This window comes from Aythya marila (genome assembly GCF_965140915.1).
Source record: "Aythya marila genome assembly, chromosome: 12".
Taxonomy (NCBI): domain Eukaryota; kingdom Metazoa; phylum Chordata; class Aves; order Anseriformes; family Anatidae; genus Aythya; species Aythya marila.
In genome coordinates, this window is record NC_139053.1 from 12,063,044 (window position 1) to 12,079,799 (window position 16,756).

The 16,756-nt window shown below is 39.6% G+C and overlaps 1 protein-coding gene and 1 long non-coding RNA gene across 2 annotated transcripts; one reads left to right on the plus strand and one right to left on the minus strand.

The window, feature by feature from the left end:
* Nucleotides 1-1,201: 1,201 nt before the first annotated feature.
* Nucleotides 1,202-3,588, plus strand: CIAO2B (cytosolic iron-sulfur assembly component 2B). Its single transcript, XM_082769723.1, has 5 exons — nucleotides 1,202-1,394; nucleotides 1,524-1,603; nucleotides 1,850-1,975; nucleotides 2,408-2,453; nucleotides 2,983-3,588. Exons 1-5 carry the CDS (start codon nucleotides 1,259-1,261, stop codon nucleotides 3,078-3,080), a joined length of 486 nt encoding a protein of 161 aa, XP_082625849.1. The 5' UTR covers nucleotides 1,202-1,258; the 3' UTR covers nucleotides 3,081-3,588.
* A 574-nt stretch (nucleotides 3,589-4,162) lies between these two features.
* Nucleotides 4,163-8,462, minus strand: LOC309882510. The gene is made up of 3 exons (XR_014318307.1): nucleotides 8,417-8,462; nucleotides 5,277-5,412; nucleotides 4,163-4,561 (listed from the first exon to the last, which is right to left on the minus strand). It is a non-coding gene; the product is annotated as an uncharacterized lncRNA (long non-coding RNA).
* Nucleotides 8,463-16,756: the final 8,294 nt, after the last annotated feature.

Genomic DNA, 16,756 nt, shown 5'->3' on the forward strand with positions numbered 1-16,756 from the left:
TAAGTAGGAGGTGAGGTCTATATTAAAGAAAGGAAAATGAGACTCCTTCCAGGTGAATGGCCTTCTGACACACAAAATCCCATTTTCCCAAGTTTCTTTTAACACAAGATATTTTTAAATTTAAAACATAGATTTCCACCCCTTGTCTTCATCTCAATGACTAGATATTGAAATAACTCTCAGAAAATGAATTCACAGTGTAAATCAGAGTTAGCACTGTCTATTATCTGATATAAATCAGTTATCCTCTTATCACACTTTGGTTCAAATTTAGTCACTCAATTTTTATACGGAATACAAAGTTAACACTTACCTGGTCTAATGCAGATGCCCAAAATGAGAAGTTTACATACGGTATTGGGTCACTAAAACCTCCAAAGAATGGGCTAGAAAACTTACTTTTATGACCTTTCAATGTAAAAATGACTGATTCAAAAGACAAAAGCAGGCAGTGGGATTCGATCAGCTTAAATGAACTCTGAGTGCGTCCCAAATTAACAACTCTTACTCACCTCAGCAGCGTGGACCAGCATTTTCCTCTCCTTTTTCAGTCAACAAATGTAGTATCAGATATATTAGCAATTAAATACCTTGCTATTTAATTTATAGTGATTTACATTGATTAAATATGCCAAAGAACAAATGAGCACAAAGGAAAAGAGAGAAAAAAAATCGATATTCACTTTTATTATAGTATTCTGAATTGAAAGGACTGCCTACAACAGCAACAATACCAACACAGAGAGAAAAGCGCATGCTTTCTAAACCTGACATTGCAGCTAATCAGCTAGGTGAACTGTCAGAGTAAGACGTGCTGTACGGACACTGGCGGTATCTGAAATGGTCCTGTTAGTGACAGGTGTCAAATGGCTGCCAAAGAAGTTTAGACACCTATGCCAGCATCTATTACATGAATATTATTATCAGCAACACGGGATACGAGCTTTTATTTCTGCTTGCCACCGGGGAATCCACCTCCGGCAGCCTGAGGTGTTTTACTACCGATAACTACGACCTGATGCAGGCAGCAAGGTGTCACCTGAGCAACAGCCACAAAACCCTACACATCCCTTGTTCTGTGAGGAGAAATCAGCCATAGAGCAGACCACGTTCCCGCCGTTCCGGGGGCGGTGCACGCCGCTCCCCACACGAGGGCGCTCCCGCAGCGGCAGCGGGGCCGCCCCGCTCCCCTCAACGCGGCTCCGCCCGCCCGGTGCGGCGGCGAAGGGCGGCCGGGCTCCTTCCGCCGCCTCCCGCCATGGTGGGCCCGGCCGGCGGGGCGCCGCTGGAGAACGCCAACCCCCTCATCTACCGCCGCTCCGGGGAACGGCCCGTGACGGCGAGGGAGGAGGACGACGAGCTGCCCGACTCCATCGACGACCGGGAGATCTTCGATATCCTGACGGGAAGGCCGGGGCAGGCCGGGGCAGGGCAGGATGCAGGACAGGGGGACAGGGGGACAGGGACAGGGGGACAGGGACAGGGACAGGACACAGCGCGGGGCCCTTTCCTTAACCTGACACATCTCATCCGCTCCATCAACGATCCCGAGCACCCCCTCACCCTGGAGGAGCTGAATGTTGTTGAGCAAGTTCGAGTTAAAGTGAGATTTTGTTCTCTCTTTTGCTTTGTTTCTGGTTGTTTGTTTGTGTGGGGATGTTTGGTTGTTTGGTTTTGTGCCATGAGAAGAGGTTTGTTACTAGCTAACTAATGCATTTAAACAGTCTTCGAAGCAGTGAAGAACCCACGTGCAGCAAAGCACAGCTTTGAGCTGTGTTGTGCACAACGTGCCTCCAGCTAGCTGGGGTGAAGCTTTGCACACAGCGATTATTTGCTTGCTTTCTGACAGGTGAACGATGCTGAGAGCACCGTGGCAGTGGAGTTCACCCCCACGATTCCCCACTGCAGCATGGCGACGTTAATCGGCCTGTCCATCAAAGTAAAATTGATCAGATCTCTGCCCGAGAGATTTAAGGTGAGTAATGAATCACTCTGGAAAGCACAAGGGACGAATGGTGTTTAAAAGGCGGCTAGCTAACTTACAGCATAAAATAACCGGAGCTTTTTTCTTTCGTATTATGGGGAAGGGAAACACTCTAGGAATTGGGGTAGGAACTAAACTGAAAAATGGTTGCAGAGTTCCAGTTCTGTGATGGCCATGTCACAGGTGAGTGGGGTTATGATGGGAAGGTACCTGCTGGCCTCTACAGCATGGCATGGGAGGAGATCTTGAGGCTTTTTAATTTTAGACCTGGTTTTATGCTGGGGTGTAGAGTATCTGGCATTGGCAAGAATGTCTTTTTTTTGTTTTGTCTTGTAATTGCAGTATTTTCTGTATTAAATAGTTTTACTTTGAACTTCCAATGTTTTGTTAACTGGACACTTTTCTTTCTTGATGCTTTTTAAGATGGATGTTCATATAACACCAGGAACACATGCCTCTGAGCATGCAGGTAAGCTTTTTAGTGTTCTCCTGTGTGGTTTTCTTTTATTAATCTTGAAAATTATAAAATAAGTTTTTCCACCTGCAGAGCAGCTGTTTAGTATCTGGCACTTTACATGCACCAAGCCCCTTCTGGGGAATGTTACAGAACAGGCATGTGTAATAATGAAATTTAGAAATGTTTTTTACTTTACTTTAACATCTCCGTGGACAACCTGTGCTCTCATGTAGTTACTGATTTGCTTGGAGGGCTCAGAAAAAGGGGCAAGGCTGGGGTGAATTTCGTTTCCTGTTGGACCTATACATGTACAGCTCTCTGCTGATGAATCATAAATAACTTGCTGGTTTAACCTGTGGTAATATAGTAGCTTTGACTTGAGACCACAACTCTGTGGTGCACTTAGCATCTACAGAATTAGTCATCTGAGTTACCATAGCAGTGGTGGGATTATACTGCAATGTAAAATGCTTCTAAAAAGACATTCTATACCAATGTTTTGACCTTTTTTTTTTTTTTTTGGATATTTTTTTCTGCACAGTTAATAAACAGCTTGCTGATAAAGAACGTGTAGCAGCTGCTTTGGAAAACTCTCATTTACTGGAAGTGGTGAATCAGTGTCTGTCTGCCCGATCATAACTGCCTGATCAGGAAATCCCCAGTATATCCTGCTGTGTTAAACGGATTTTGTATATAAGTGGTGATGCTAGTGTTTCACTATACGTGTATCTATGAGCAAAATAAAATCGCTTGGATTTTCTTGAATAAATGTTTCATTACTTCTACAAAAAATAGTATGGGGGAAATTAGCTTGTAGGCAGCTACAAAAACATAATGAAAATTGGGTTTTCAAGTTTATTAGTTATTGCACTGGTAGGATTTTTTTTTTTTTTTCTGGACTTACTTTAAAAAGGTTTGAACATATTTTTAACAGGCTTCTCACTGTCCAAAGATAATTAAACTTCATTTTAGGAACGTATTTTGCATACTGGATTTCACAAGTCCACCAAGCTAATTAGCAGTTAAAAAAAATTATATTCATATGATTGTTTTGGACTGCTAACATAATTTTTGCTTCATACATCAGGATTTTAACAAGTTCATGGATACAAAGTTATAAAACATCTGTAGCAATAAATGTAAATGATTCTAAATCATCTGCTTTTGTTTTTATTATCTCATCCTGGACTTGCCAAATAGGAAGGGCTCTAGGTCTGTTTAAAATGTGATTTACTTTTTCTTACTCATTACTTGTGGTAGCAAATACCTTTATCTTTGAGTACCAAGAATCTTTGAATTTTTGTTTTGGGTTTGGTTTGATTTGGTTTTATTTACGTGTCACTACCTCATACCTGACAGGAGGGAGTCAATCATAGTTTTCAGTACGGGCAGTCCAGCTATGCAATGCTGAAAGTCTTCCCTGGTAAAGTTCTAGCTAAATCAGAAGCTTTGCTTGAAACATATTCAGATTTAGCATTAATACCTAGGCTATGCTTCCCTTTCTGTTCTGGGAGACATGGGGCTTACTAAACTGTTGTTTGGTACAAACTGACAATATATAAATTCATTAAGGTAGAATTCCATTATTAATTAAAACTTTTGTATTAGTTGTTTCCAACCTGGTTCACAGGGAAATATAACAGCCTTTACCAATCCTGTATTTTGGTGCAAACATGCAATACTACGTATCAATTATTCAGTATCTTCATCATCATCAATTATGTAAAGAGCAACTAGTATACTTTTTATAAAAAAAGAAAAAAAAAGAAAAGTACATGTGTGATGGTAATGCTTTACATTTCAGTATTTTCTCTTGGAGGATCTCGGATGCTATTTTAGAAAGGATAAACCTTATGAAAATTATGTAAACCAAAGCCTGGTAGACCAGGCTATTCTGTGTTGCGCAGCTAAGGGAACTGAGGCAGTGGTGATTCAAGTACAATGAAGAAAGTCACACATCAAAAAATAACAGAAATAAATCCATATCTTCCAGTTTTAGAAATTACTCACCCAGTTTGCACAGGGCTTCTACAGAAGGCCAACTCCACAGCAGCTTTAATCTGATCATTTGGCTTAGCATTCTTTGAATGATCAGCACTTCCTTGGACGTTTGAATGAAACTGTAAATAAAGACAATATTTATATAATACTAATATTGGGAAAGTAGCAGAATGACCCAGCTGTTAATATTCTTTCCTCTGTGCCTCTCTTGCCAAATCACTGAAATGATCACTCTTGATGCTACCAGCCTTTGCACCACAAATGAAAACTTCAACCATGGCAATGCATGCAAGCAATGCATAGGCAATATGCTTGGTTGATGTTTTGTTTTGTTTTGTTTTTTAACAGAAAATGAATGTTGCCTTCCCAGATTTTGTGGAGGACAGAAATGCAACTGTGTGTGTGTGGGGGGAATAGAAGGACAAGTAAGCTGCATGCAGATTGCTTCAACCTGCACATCAAACAGAATGAATCAGTAAATTATGTTTTATTGAATCTCTACTGCTTAGCCTTCACCACTACATAATAAAAATATTAAATAATTTATTGGGATGTTAGCACTTGCCTCACAAGTCATGTTATACACAGTAACTAACCGTAGGGGTGCACTTTTCACTGCTTACCTTTTCAGTGAAGCAATGGCATGTGGTTGTTTATAGTACATAGTTGGGGGGTGACTTTTCAGTAAAAGGACTCTACTGTGGAGTATCAAAGAAAAAGTCTGACATCTGCTACTTAAGAATGGAGAGATCCATAACTTTGGGTCTGGCATGCTTCTTTAAATGACATGGATGTTATATTTATGAGATGATAGCAACAACAGAAAGGACAAACCAGTTACTATGCTTGAAATCACAGCTCTTCCTATAGGGGGCTCCCTCAGCTTGAATTCTTGCTGAATGATAATGCACTGCCAGTTGCAGCAAAAATCTTCCATTCCCTGGTTTTAATGATCATTAGCTGGCTCCTGCTGTATGGAGAGTAAGTGGGAGACGAAAACATTAATCTGTTACAAGTATTTCTTTTCAGACTTCTTTACCCCCTCCACTCCCCCCAAAAAACCCTATCCCTAAATTTAGTCTCTGGAATGCTTTGTAATGAGACACATTCCATCAGAAAATATGACCCTTCAGAGCAGCTGTGTTGAATACAAACAGCCTCATTCAAAACCAGGAAAAATGCCAGAAGCAGACATGTGTTTCACATTCCTAGGCTCTAGGCAGAGCCCTCCAGGAGTGGCTGAATGGCACATGTTACTCTCAATCTGCAAACACTGTGACAAGAGCTCCCCAGGGCCACTGGCTCTGTTGTGCACTAGAGTAACCTGCCGTGTGTTTGAGCCAGCAGACTGGCACGGTTCATGCATCTTGGGCTCTGCCACTCTGCACGTACTCGGGCCTGCACGCACAATCCTGCTCCCTGGGAGGAAACAAGACTTTCTAGCTGCTCTCATACAGTCACTGCTGCCTGGTACCAGCAATCTGAAGACTCTTCATCCCCCAGTTTCATTATGAGCAGCTAGAAAACATTTCAGCAGCTTTGTATCCAGAGATGCAACTGAACTGTCCATAGAAGTGACAGGAATAACTTTGCACTTAAGAGGACAGTATTTCCCCTGTTCCTTGCATGGAGCAATGTGTACTACACACTGGGAACAGTTAGTAAAAATAAATAAAATGTTATTTTGGTCTTCCAGTCATGTTCAAGATTGATGTGTTTACATCAATAAAATGCTTTGATAAGAATCTCCCCCTGGAGCATTGAATTATAAACTACATGTTTTACAATTTTTTCTTTTTAATAGCTGTTAAAAACATTTCCCTTTAGCCTGTCAAGCAGATAACTATACCACTTTCCTCTCCCTTATGAAATGCAGTTTGGCATAAATACAGACTGAACTAGTGGCAGACTCAACTTTTTTCCTTAAACAAAAGTAATGTTTATAGCAAAATCTTTCAAATGTTACTATGGAAAGTATCAACAAAGAGAAAAAAACAGGGGAAATTGAGGCTATTACCTGTGTATCTAAGTCTGCTAGCGTGCCTCACAACCATTTGCAGCAACATTTAACAGAAAGCACATAAAACCTTTTTTCCTTCCATGAGATACTGAAGATATGAAACATTTTTACCAAACATACAAGTAGCAAGGAGCCCACATTTTGTTCAGTGCACTTCAGTAGTTGCAGAATATATATGCTGCCGAGTTCTGTAACTTTCTCATGTACTTTTTATTCTGTTCATGTACTTCTTACTTCATGTCTTACCTGTAAAGAACTTTTGCATCCTGTGGCAGGTTATCTCCACTGTTTGACTTTACTTTGTGAATGAAAGGAACAGCCCTGTCTGCAGTGGTAAAAACATCCTGTTTGTTTGGATGGTTGGAAACCCTGCTGTCCCAGCTTCATTCCACACACTCATCAGAGTCACTGAGTAATTTGCCAATTGTCTCATCCTTTTTGGTGCTTTTCAGCATCTTACTGCAGCACACACAAGACTCAAGATACCAAAGCCATGCTCTTTAGAAGTTAAAAGTCCCTGGCTCCTGCCTTAAGCTCAGCTCCATGCACAGGGTTGGAGGGAGAGAACAGCACAGAAGATAATTTCCATCATGTCTGTGGAATAAATGTAACATTGGAACTGGGAGCAGATGCTGCCCTGGAGCTTTGTGAGGAAAAGAGAAAGAAAAGAAAGTGTAGGGCCATACAACACCTCACTGTGCTACCCATATCTGGGGATGCCCTCAGCCTCAAGCTGTGGCAACATGGAGATCCATGAGCTCCTACAGCTGCCTGCTGGAGGCTGTGACCTCTCATTTGGAGGGGGACTGAGTTAACTTCCATGACTTCATGCTAGGCATCTCCCACCCTTCTGTGTCCTGTGTGGTGGTAATATCAGGAAGGGTGATACAGCAATGTGAAACAAGCTATGAGATTCACCCTGGATTTCTCTTCCCTCTACCCTCTCTTACTGGGCTGTTACACGGCCCATCCCAAGTGCCCTCACACTGCAGCATGTTAAAAGGAAAGCCTTTGCTGCCCTACTGTAGATAAATCCAAGTGCCTTCCTCCCAAACAGCAGCAGGAGAAAAGAGGAGCAGGAGGACAAGTATCTATGTAAAACTAATGCTTTAATTTGACAAAGAGAGATGCACACTTTGCCAAAACCATAACTACAGTGGCCAAAGAGAGTGTAGATGGCAGCTGTGCCCACACTGGGCCAAGCAGGAAGACCCAAGCAACAAGTCTTCCAAGACTGCCAAACTCTCTCATCTGGATATGATTCTCTCTGTTATTTTCATGTAGTTTTGGGATGATGGTTTATCATAGCACTTTTTTTCCTGACCTACCCAAATTAGTTTCATCTGGGTTCCCATCTGATGTGTCACACATGTCTTTGACCAAAATAACCTCAGTACATTGTCAGCAATTTGCTTAACCCCAGGATGTCTGGCAGCTTTATTTCTCTACACTTTTGCTAATGGAAGAGTTGGCACATGCTCTGTCTAAGGATTGTGAAGGTACCTAAGCAGCAATATTTGTTTTTGTCACTCTGACAAATATATCATCCACATAGTCTGAAACACTTGCAGGGAAAAACAGTAAATGCCAACATATTCAATTTTCTCCTGTTTTAATAGAACAAAACTAGTTTTACTACCAAAAATCTGAAAATAAAGTTTTGTTATCAGTGCAGCCAACTTTTTAAAGAACACAATTATTTTTGAGGTGGACAGAAGATAATGATTAGGAATGAGTTACATAAATTGTTTCTGTACAAATTTGTACGGACTTATTTTCATAACAATACATTTTGGAAGTTTTTTTTTTTTTTTTTTTAAGACATAAATCAATAATGAAAAAAGCCTGTCAAATCCTAGTTTATTAATGATTCTTACTATTGACAAAAATTGATTAGGAGCTTGAAATAGGATCTGTTATTTAAAAAACTTCTTCCCTTTCCCTTCAAACTCACCATTCTGGGTCTGATCCTGCAAACTGACAGTTTTAATTGAGGTTATACTCTGGATTATATTTTTAGCATGTAACTGATGAAGTCTTGTCAGATATTTATTTTTGTTGGCAAGAAGAATATTGGACCATCCCTAGCAAAAAAAAAAGGAGAGTTCATTTTATTTTGCAAACAAAAAGTAAACATTTTATTAGCTTTAACCTCAATCTTGACAGCTTTATTTCAAATGCATATACCATTTGCATGCACACATTTTAGTTCATCTATAGTCTAAGCATTCAGTTCCGCAGATATACTCAAGCAGTTAAAAGGTCATACAATTAATAATTTTCCTCTTTTTTTTTTTTTTCCTCAACAAATAAACACTGGCTTAGATGCAGATTGTATACACATCTGCTAATATATCACACTAGTTTAATACTTGCAACATATTCTACTAATGTTTACAACTGCAGAAACTTTGTTATGAACGTTATGAAGATGGCATGCCTTCTCCTGACTTCCAGTCTTCATCCTCTTAAAAGCTGCTTGAGTCTTTCACTGGCTCCAAATAAGTTGTGTCTTTTATGGCTTGAATGCCTAACTGGGCAATCCCTGTTATACCACAAAGAATGAAGAGATGAAAGAGACAACACAGTATGAATTGTGGCTCAGTCCAGCTGGGGAGAATGGAAATGATCCCACAGAACAGACTCTGGAATATACAAATAAAATAACATGCCAAAGAGAGGAAATGCATACATGAAAGCTGCCAAGACTGTGATGTAATGTCTCTCTGATCAGCTACATTGAGGTCTGTACCAGAAAAAATATGTGCCACAAAAACGGCAATGTACAGATCACGTTCCTTCACAAACATGGACAATTTGAGAGGGACTCCCTGCTCCATGGAGAATGTTTTTCTGGCACTTGGGTCTCGTGCCACTGCTGTATACGACCTGTCCCAGCCATGCAGGCTGCACTGCTGCACTCAGACTGTCAAACAAGATTTGACAGCTCTGCAAGTAAAATTACAGTACAGACAAATTGTCAAATTAGTGTGATGCAGAAATTGGAAACGGGATAGCTGAAAGTGATGTCCACTTGCCACATCAGATGTGATCGTGGACTGCGATGATGCTCAGGTTAGCCTTACCCCAGTAGATGGTGCTACGATTTCACATCGGTCAGTGGCTGTCCTGAGACCCTACAAGCACAAACCCCACTGAGAAATAGAGGCAAATGTCTTTATCCAGAACCCGAGTTCCTGCTGCCACAACACAGCAGAAACTGTCTTGGCACCTCCTAAGTTCTCTGTGAGCCAGACTGTACCTGTCAGATGGGGAGCTACTCAGCCCGCTTCTCTGCCTGGGGTACAAAGGCATCCAGTGCCTGTGCTGTATCCGTTAGTCCAGATCCATTTTTTGGTTTTCACTCAGCTGAATCTGTTCAGATTCCTAAAATCAGTGTGCACCACTCACAAGCACTCTGTCACTACATACAGTGATGGACTGTACATATAACAGGATGCCTTTTCCATGCACAAAATCTCTTTTTCAATGCTGACACAATTTCCACTGAACAGAGATACAATTTATTTCAGCTGATTTGGTAATTATCGAAGCATTCCATTTTAATTTGGATGATGGTTAATGAAATCTGCCATAAAATCATTTGTGGTTTTCAGCTTTTGTAAATCAAATTACAAATATGTAATAAATACAGAGAAATAAATAAGTACATTATATGATGCCTTGTTATTTTCTTTCAGCGCTCATCAAGGGAAGCCTATATATCGATATGTCTTGATGATGACAGGATAACAGACTCATTTCTCCAATGAACAGTTTTCTTCTTATAAGGCAAAAAGCACTGCATCTGTATGAGATCATCTAGAAAAGCCCTCCTTCCTGAAAAAATACTATATTCTTTTTTTGTTGCCTAGCTACGTGCTGCTGTTACCTTAGAAGGCTGTAGATTCATCTGAATGATTCTGGTGGTGCTGATGTGCTTGAGCAGAGGAATAATGCAAATATATGGCCCTTTCTTGGGTAAAGATTATGAAAGGATTATGCAGAGGGCAGGGTGAGTGTGAAAAGAAAGAGCCTTTGAAGAAATGCAATTTACTGTATTCATCATATTCTTTTTGACATTAACTGCTGAATAAAGAGCATTTCTTCTTCACAGCCCTGGGTGCATGAGCAGGCAGTGAAATCACAGACCTGATGCTTTTGACGTAAGACTCTGATGACAAGGAAGTGTTTGCCTGGTTAATGTTAATTACTGCTGTGAGTAAGTGTAGAGAAGGGGAAAGACTGTCAAGGCCTGATTCTGATCTCATTTCCAAAACTGTAAACTAGGAAAAATGCCATGAAAGGCAAAGAAATTGCTGAATTTCATGACCACCAGAGAATGTGATGATTACCGAGTCCTTCTTTGAATATAGGTAGCTTTGATGATTTGGAAAATTAAGAACGACAATTTTAAATGCCTAAGGCCCAAAGATTTACATTGTAATATGTCTGTCAAAGAAATCCCTGACAGGGAGCTCTGCCCCCAAGCATGAGACATGAAGAGATTGAGAGCATGAGCAATAATTCCCTGGCAATTCCCCCATATGATCAGCAGCTCAGCATACCGCTGCCTCTCCAAAGATTTGAGGACATGGTATTCACTAGATGTGGTACCAAAGTATTGATTCTGTGAGTAATAAGATGAATGGGAAAAAAATAATAATCTTATCTGCTTCACTGCAACTGGTTTGGTTGTAGAATATTCTTGATGGAAGAACATCATTTGGGATGTGTCATTTCCTTTATAAAATAATGTTTTTCATGTCTGTAGTGTCCTATAACCCTCTTTATATAGGGTACACATTTTGTATCATTCTGTTATCTCAGTTTACATTTGCACTTGTTGTTTGTAGTTTATCATGAGCCTGGATCTTGATCATCTTACACTTTTTGGAGAGAAACTGGTAGATAATGAATTATATCATTATTGCTACATTTTTTTTTCGAGAATGAAATCAGAAAGAATTTTGATAAGTTCAAGTGAAAAGTCCATACAATTCCAGTATATCTCTACAATAACAATTTTGGAGGTCTTCATCAGAATATCATAAATAGCAGCAGAGACAAAGCAGGAAATGAGACATTTTCAAAAAGCAGAGATGCCTATTACTGTTGTTACGCAAATGTGGAATTTGCCAAACTCAGCACATTCCAACCAGGCAAATTCTGAGTTTCTTCTGGAACAGTTGCTAACATCTCTCACACCCAAATGCCTACATATCTTACATGAATGATTCCATGACATCACTCACCACAGGAGAAGACAACCATAAATTCAGCACTGGGTTATAAAGAAGTGTAAAGCCTTTCTAATTCAAATCTGTAAGTCTTCCCTGTGAGTGTCAGTTTTTGTCTTGGCTTCAAGCTTTTTTATTTCTTGAAATGAAAGGGAAATGGAGTTTTCCCTACATGGGAAACAAGATCAGACTTCATCACCTAAAGCAAAAGGACAGCTATGTTTCAATTCTGGTCACCACCACTCACTACCTGGAGCCTTATATAAGATGCAGCTATTCTAAGCATTGTAAATGCACATTTGGACACAAAACTAAAGTTCTCTGTGTAAGAAAAGACAGCTTTAAAAATCCCTGTCCTTTTCCCTTATCTAATATACAGAAGAGGGCAGCACAGTTAAAGTTTTATACTCTATATTGTCATTAACATTATAAATTGTGCTTCTGCCTTACCTCTGCCTTTCCTCAGTGACAGATCTATGTGCCTCTTAGCGCTGCAAGCATGTTGTTTATTTCCTCAGAGGTCAACAGGCCTGCTCCTAGTTTTGGGTTTCCATTGCAAGGAGACTTTTCCTTGTTCACTTGTCATATTCATGGAAGCATCTGTAACACAATGATTTAACTGTGATTATTTATTACTTAGATATAATCCATATTTTCGGTTCCCTTATTTCCAAATCTTCTTTCCTTTGGTATCTCTGTAATGTGTTGAAACATAACCAATGCCTCATCACCGACACAATCTGCTGTGCTCCTGGCACCCTCACTGTAATCTCTTGCTGCAGAGAAGTTTTCCCTTACAGCTATGTTTTTCCTTCTGCAACTTTCTGCAATGTTTCTGCATTACTAAGTGGAAGATGCCTGCTAACAGGCAACTCCGGAAGACCATGCTCTGCAGGCATATGGAAGAAATGGGCTCTGCAGTTTGCTAAGAGTAGCTTTAGTCTGTTTTCTAACCAGTTTCCTGGCTATTAAATATTAGTTCCTCAATAAAAGAGAATTGCAGTAGGCCCATGAAAATGTTACTCACTGCTCAGTTGACAAAGAGTAAGTGGTTGATAGAGTTCTCAGGACTAAAAAACAAAGCAGGAAGCATCTCTCCCCACTACAAAAGTCCATGCTCATCTGCAATTTGAATAACCTGTGATTCTTGTCCCATGACTTCTAAAAATGTATTAGAAATAGAAAATATACAGAGAAGACAAAGTAGGGATTGTTTTTATGCAATGAGTGACTGAATACACCAGGTTCTTGCGCTGAGATAAAATTTCTGAAGGAAGCTATAAAATCATTACATTATGAAGATGAGGGAAAACTTATTTTCTACCTCACTATAGAGTAACAGAGGGTGTTGCAGAGTATCAAAAACCTACATGAATTAAAAGGCAATTAGAAAAGTATGTAGAAAAAATACATCAAGGGCCTCTGAACAAAAGGAATAGTTTTAGCCTGGCAGGAGTACAGGGGGAGTTTTAGCTGTGTTTATCATGTTCTTATTGTCTATTCTTCTTTAGATATCCGCTACTGACAGCTGCTGGAAACTGAATGTAAATTGAGTCTGACCCAGTACAACTCCCTTAATTTGTTATTGTAAATAGATTCATTCCTCTTGCCAAGAGCTACTGCTGGTAAACAATAAATCTTACATTGCAATTTGCTTCCTTACCACTATGTACTTCTTAGCAGGACAGCCAAACAGCCATTTACGTTGCCCACTCTTTAAACCAACTGTCTGTTGCAAGGTGTAAATTCAGAAGCTTTTTCATGGTATCAGACTTCTAGACATGTCTTGTAAGGGGCCTCTGAAATCCACACTAAGGAGTACACATCCCACAGGAATTGTAACAGGATATTTAGCATTCCACTCATGGATGGACGATGTGTGTCACACACACACATTGACCATGACAAATTTAATACTGTAAAAAAGAGGAATTGGGGGTGATAAAATAAAATAATTATGGAAATATCTTAGGTCATGTTCTGATTTTACTCCAAACTTGAAATTCAATAGGAGCATACAGCTGATCAGACATACTACGTGCTATTGAGTGCGTTTACTAGTGACTGGGGAAACTAAGGTGGCATCTGAATTCTGACTGTAGCATGGTAGAGCACAAGTGGTTACGGTATTGGTAAGAAATAAAACCGAATCCAAGAAACTAAAAATCAGTGCAAATTTGAAGTTAAGATTCAGACAGAATGATAGTCCCCAGTACATAGTAACATGATAGTTAACTAATAGCGTGGTGCGCTCTGTCAAAAAGCTGTGGAACTGCACAGGCAAAAATGAAATTAGATATGCCACTTGTGCAACTTCTTTTTTTTCAGAGGACTGATTCACTTGGCCCAGCTGGCCATGAGGTTTATCAAGTACTGGAAGCTTTTGAGATTACTCAAAGCAGTGAGAAATTCAGAGTAGCAGGAAGATGAAGCACATTTCCAATTATTCTTACTCCAAGTTATTTTTTGCAATCTTTTACAAGAGTTTCAGAAAGAGGCACTTGCTTTATGTTGCAAGCAACATATTTACAATTTGCCTATTCTATGCTATACCTGAAAAATGCAAATGGAACCACATTATTTTTCAGTGCCTATCAGTGAGCTTCAGAATTTCTGGTCTGGAGCTGAGAGAAAACAGTAACTGTGAAAGGAACCAACTTCTGATTAATTTTGTAGATATAATAACTGTTTAATTAGGTTTCTGTTTCCATTTCCCCCTTGACACTATAAGTGAGCTTTCTACACTATGTCAATTTCTATTGACTCCAGAGCTCATATTTCTCACATCTCATTGTTGCAGCCCCAATTCACGGCTATCACTACTCAGTCAAAAATATCAGCTGTGTTAATTGCAAGAGTAATTATGAGAACAAGCATGGCTCCTTGGCCAAAGCAGTGTGCTGCCCTTCTTTGGGAACATCCAAATGCATGTTCAGCATAGATGTGACATTCATCGGGATTTCAGACAGACGAACTAATGCTTCACCACTGCTGGTCATTTGTACAGGTCAAACTGTGGCCTACTTTTATACCACTATATAATAACTGTAAGATAATGTGATATGCCATATGCTACACATGAAAAGGTCTAATACATATGAGCATACAGCCCCATAGCTGAACTGGTTAGTCTGTACATGTTCAGCGCACACAAGTATATGTAAAATCACAGGACTGTGGAGAGGAGGGCTTGAGACCATATTTTCACTATACTAAAAAATGTAGGGTAAGGAAAAAGTCTTTTGTTCATTTTTCCTGCAACTGTTTCTATCTTGCTTGAATTAAAAACAAACAAACAAACAAACACAACAAACAAACAAAAAACACATTTCCTACTGCTGCTTCTGTCTCTTCTCCCACTGGCTTTAGTCTGTCAGTTCTGTAATTAAAATAGTAATAAATAACACTGCTATTTCTTTTTTAGTCCAGGTATTTGGGAGGTAGCCAGACTCAGGCTTCTGCAGGAGTAATGCTTCATGTAACTTGGCAAGAACAGACCTTTGTGGATTCTCTACAGTTTTTGTAGAAATAACTGCACCCACATAATGGCTGATTAATTAGACTTGAGGCAGTGCAGATGAGCTGAAAAGTAAGAAGAGGAGAAATGCATGACTTCCAATGTAGAGCCAAGCTGAGAACAATATTTTCTTCCAAACCTCACGCTGCTAATCTAGTCTTTGAGCTGTTCATAATATTTCTATTATTCCTAACCAAAAGTGAAACAATTCCAATGCATGACAGTAACTACAACAAAAACTGGAATTCAGTGGTAACACTCATTAGAGGTAAAAAGTATAAATGCTATTTAAAATATGATGTCTGACTTTGAACAAACACTGATGAGACAGAATCACATACAGTTAATTCCAACCCCAAATTCTGCTTTTCCATCTGAACAGTCAAAGGGGAGGGGAGCTGGGTGTTAGGTTATACGTGCTTAGGCATTTAGACCATGAAATGCACTCTGCATCTAATATAGCAAAAAGAAACTCCAAGCACAAGCTTTATTACCACAGTAATAAATAACTGGAACAACAGGATCAGACTGCATGTTTTACATTTTCCATACGATGAAAAGTACTGAGGCCAATAGAGTGCATTAAAAGTGAACATTGCCACTTCTCAAAAGCTAGAGAAAAAGTGAATGGGATAAAAAGGGAAAAAAGAAGAAGAATGAGATAACAAAAGAAAAAAAGAAGCAGGACATGCTACAACAGTAAAATACAAAGAAAAGGTACTTTAAGTGAAAGGCAATTGAAATAAGGAAAATTAAAACCATACAAGGATGAGATGAAACCAAAAGAAACAACATGATATCCATTTTTAGAGCTTTGTGCTCAGGTCCCCATAATATAGGACATCAATGTTCCTTTCCTTGTGAGTGCCAGATTAAATTCTTCCGTGAAAACTGCAAGACACACACCACAGATGCTGGGTAGCCAAGTAAAAGTGAAGCTTTAGGATTGATTCATAAATGGGGGGTTCCAGTGGTTCCTCCAGGATCCCAGAACACCCTGACAATTAGGATGTAGTTGACCTGGGTACCTGGGACCAAGTGTTTCTGGCCTCAGCAAGATTTGCATGAGGCAAATTCTTTCATTAAGCCTTATTCCTTCCCATCACAAGGATCTGGACAGACAGCGGCCCCTGACTGCAGCTCTGCTGCTGGTTATATGACATAGCTGCTGCAGGGAACAGTCACCTGAACTGCTCAGGAACCACCTGGAACTCAAGAACCGCAGATGGTACTACTGCTGCACTGATAACCCCAATTCATTGCACTTCCAATCAATCATGCTGGCTAGAGTGGACTTTTACCTTCAGCATTGATAGACTCCAGGTCTGGCTGTACATAAAATGGAAAGAAATTATAAAATTTCCTGTTTCCATTTCAATACATAAGGAACAGTAAATTAGGCTTACTAAAAATATCAAGTACTATATGCGACAGAAACACTCGTTTAATTAAAACGGATCTTAGACCCGTAGCAGCTAGAATGATGCAAAATAAAAGTAGAAAAATAAGACATTAAAATTTCTTTTACATTAAAATA

Bases quoted from the DNA above. Each gene is read 5' to 3' on its own strand.
- CIAO2B (XM_082769723.1), top strand. From the start codon at position 1,259: ATGGTGGGCCCGGCCGGCGGGGCGCCGCTGGAGAACGCCAACCCCCTC. The intron at 1,395-1,523 runs ATATCCTGACGG...TTAACCTGACAC, and splicing joins CGACGACCGGGAGATCTTCG to ATCTCATCCGCTCCATCAAC. The intron at 1,604-1,849 runs GTGAGATTTTGT...GCTTTCTGACAG, and splicing joins TTGAGCAAGTTCGAGTTAAA to GTGAACGATGCTGAGAGCAC.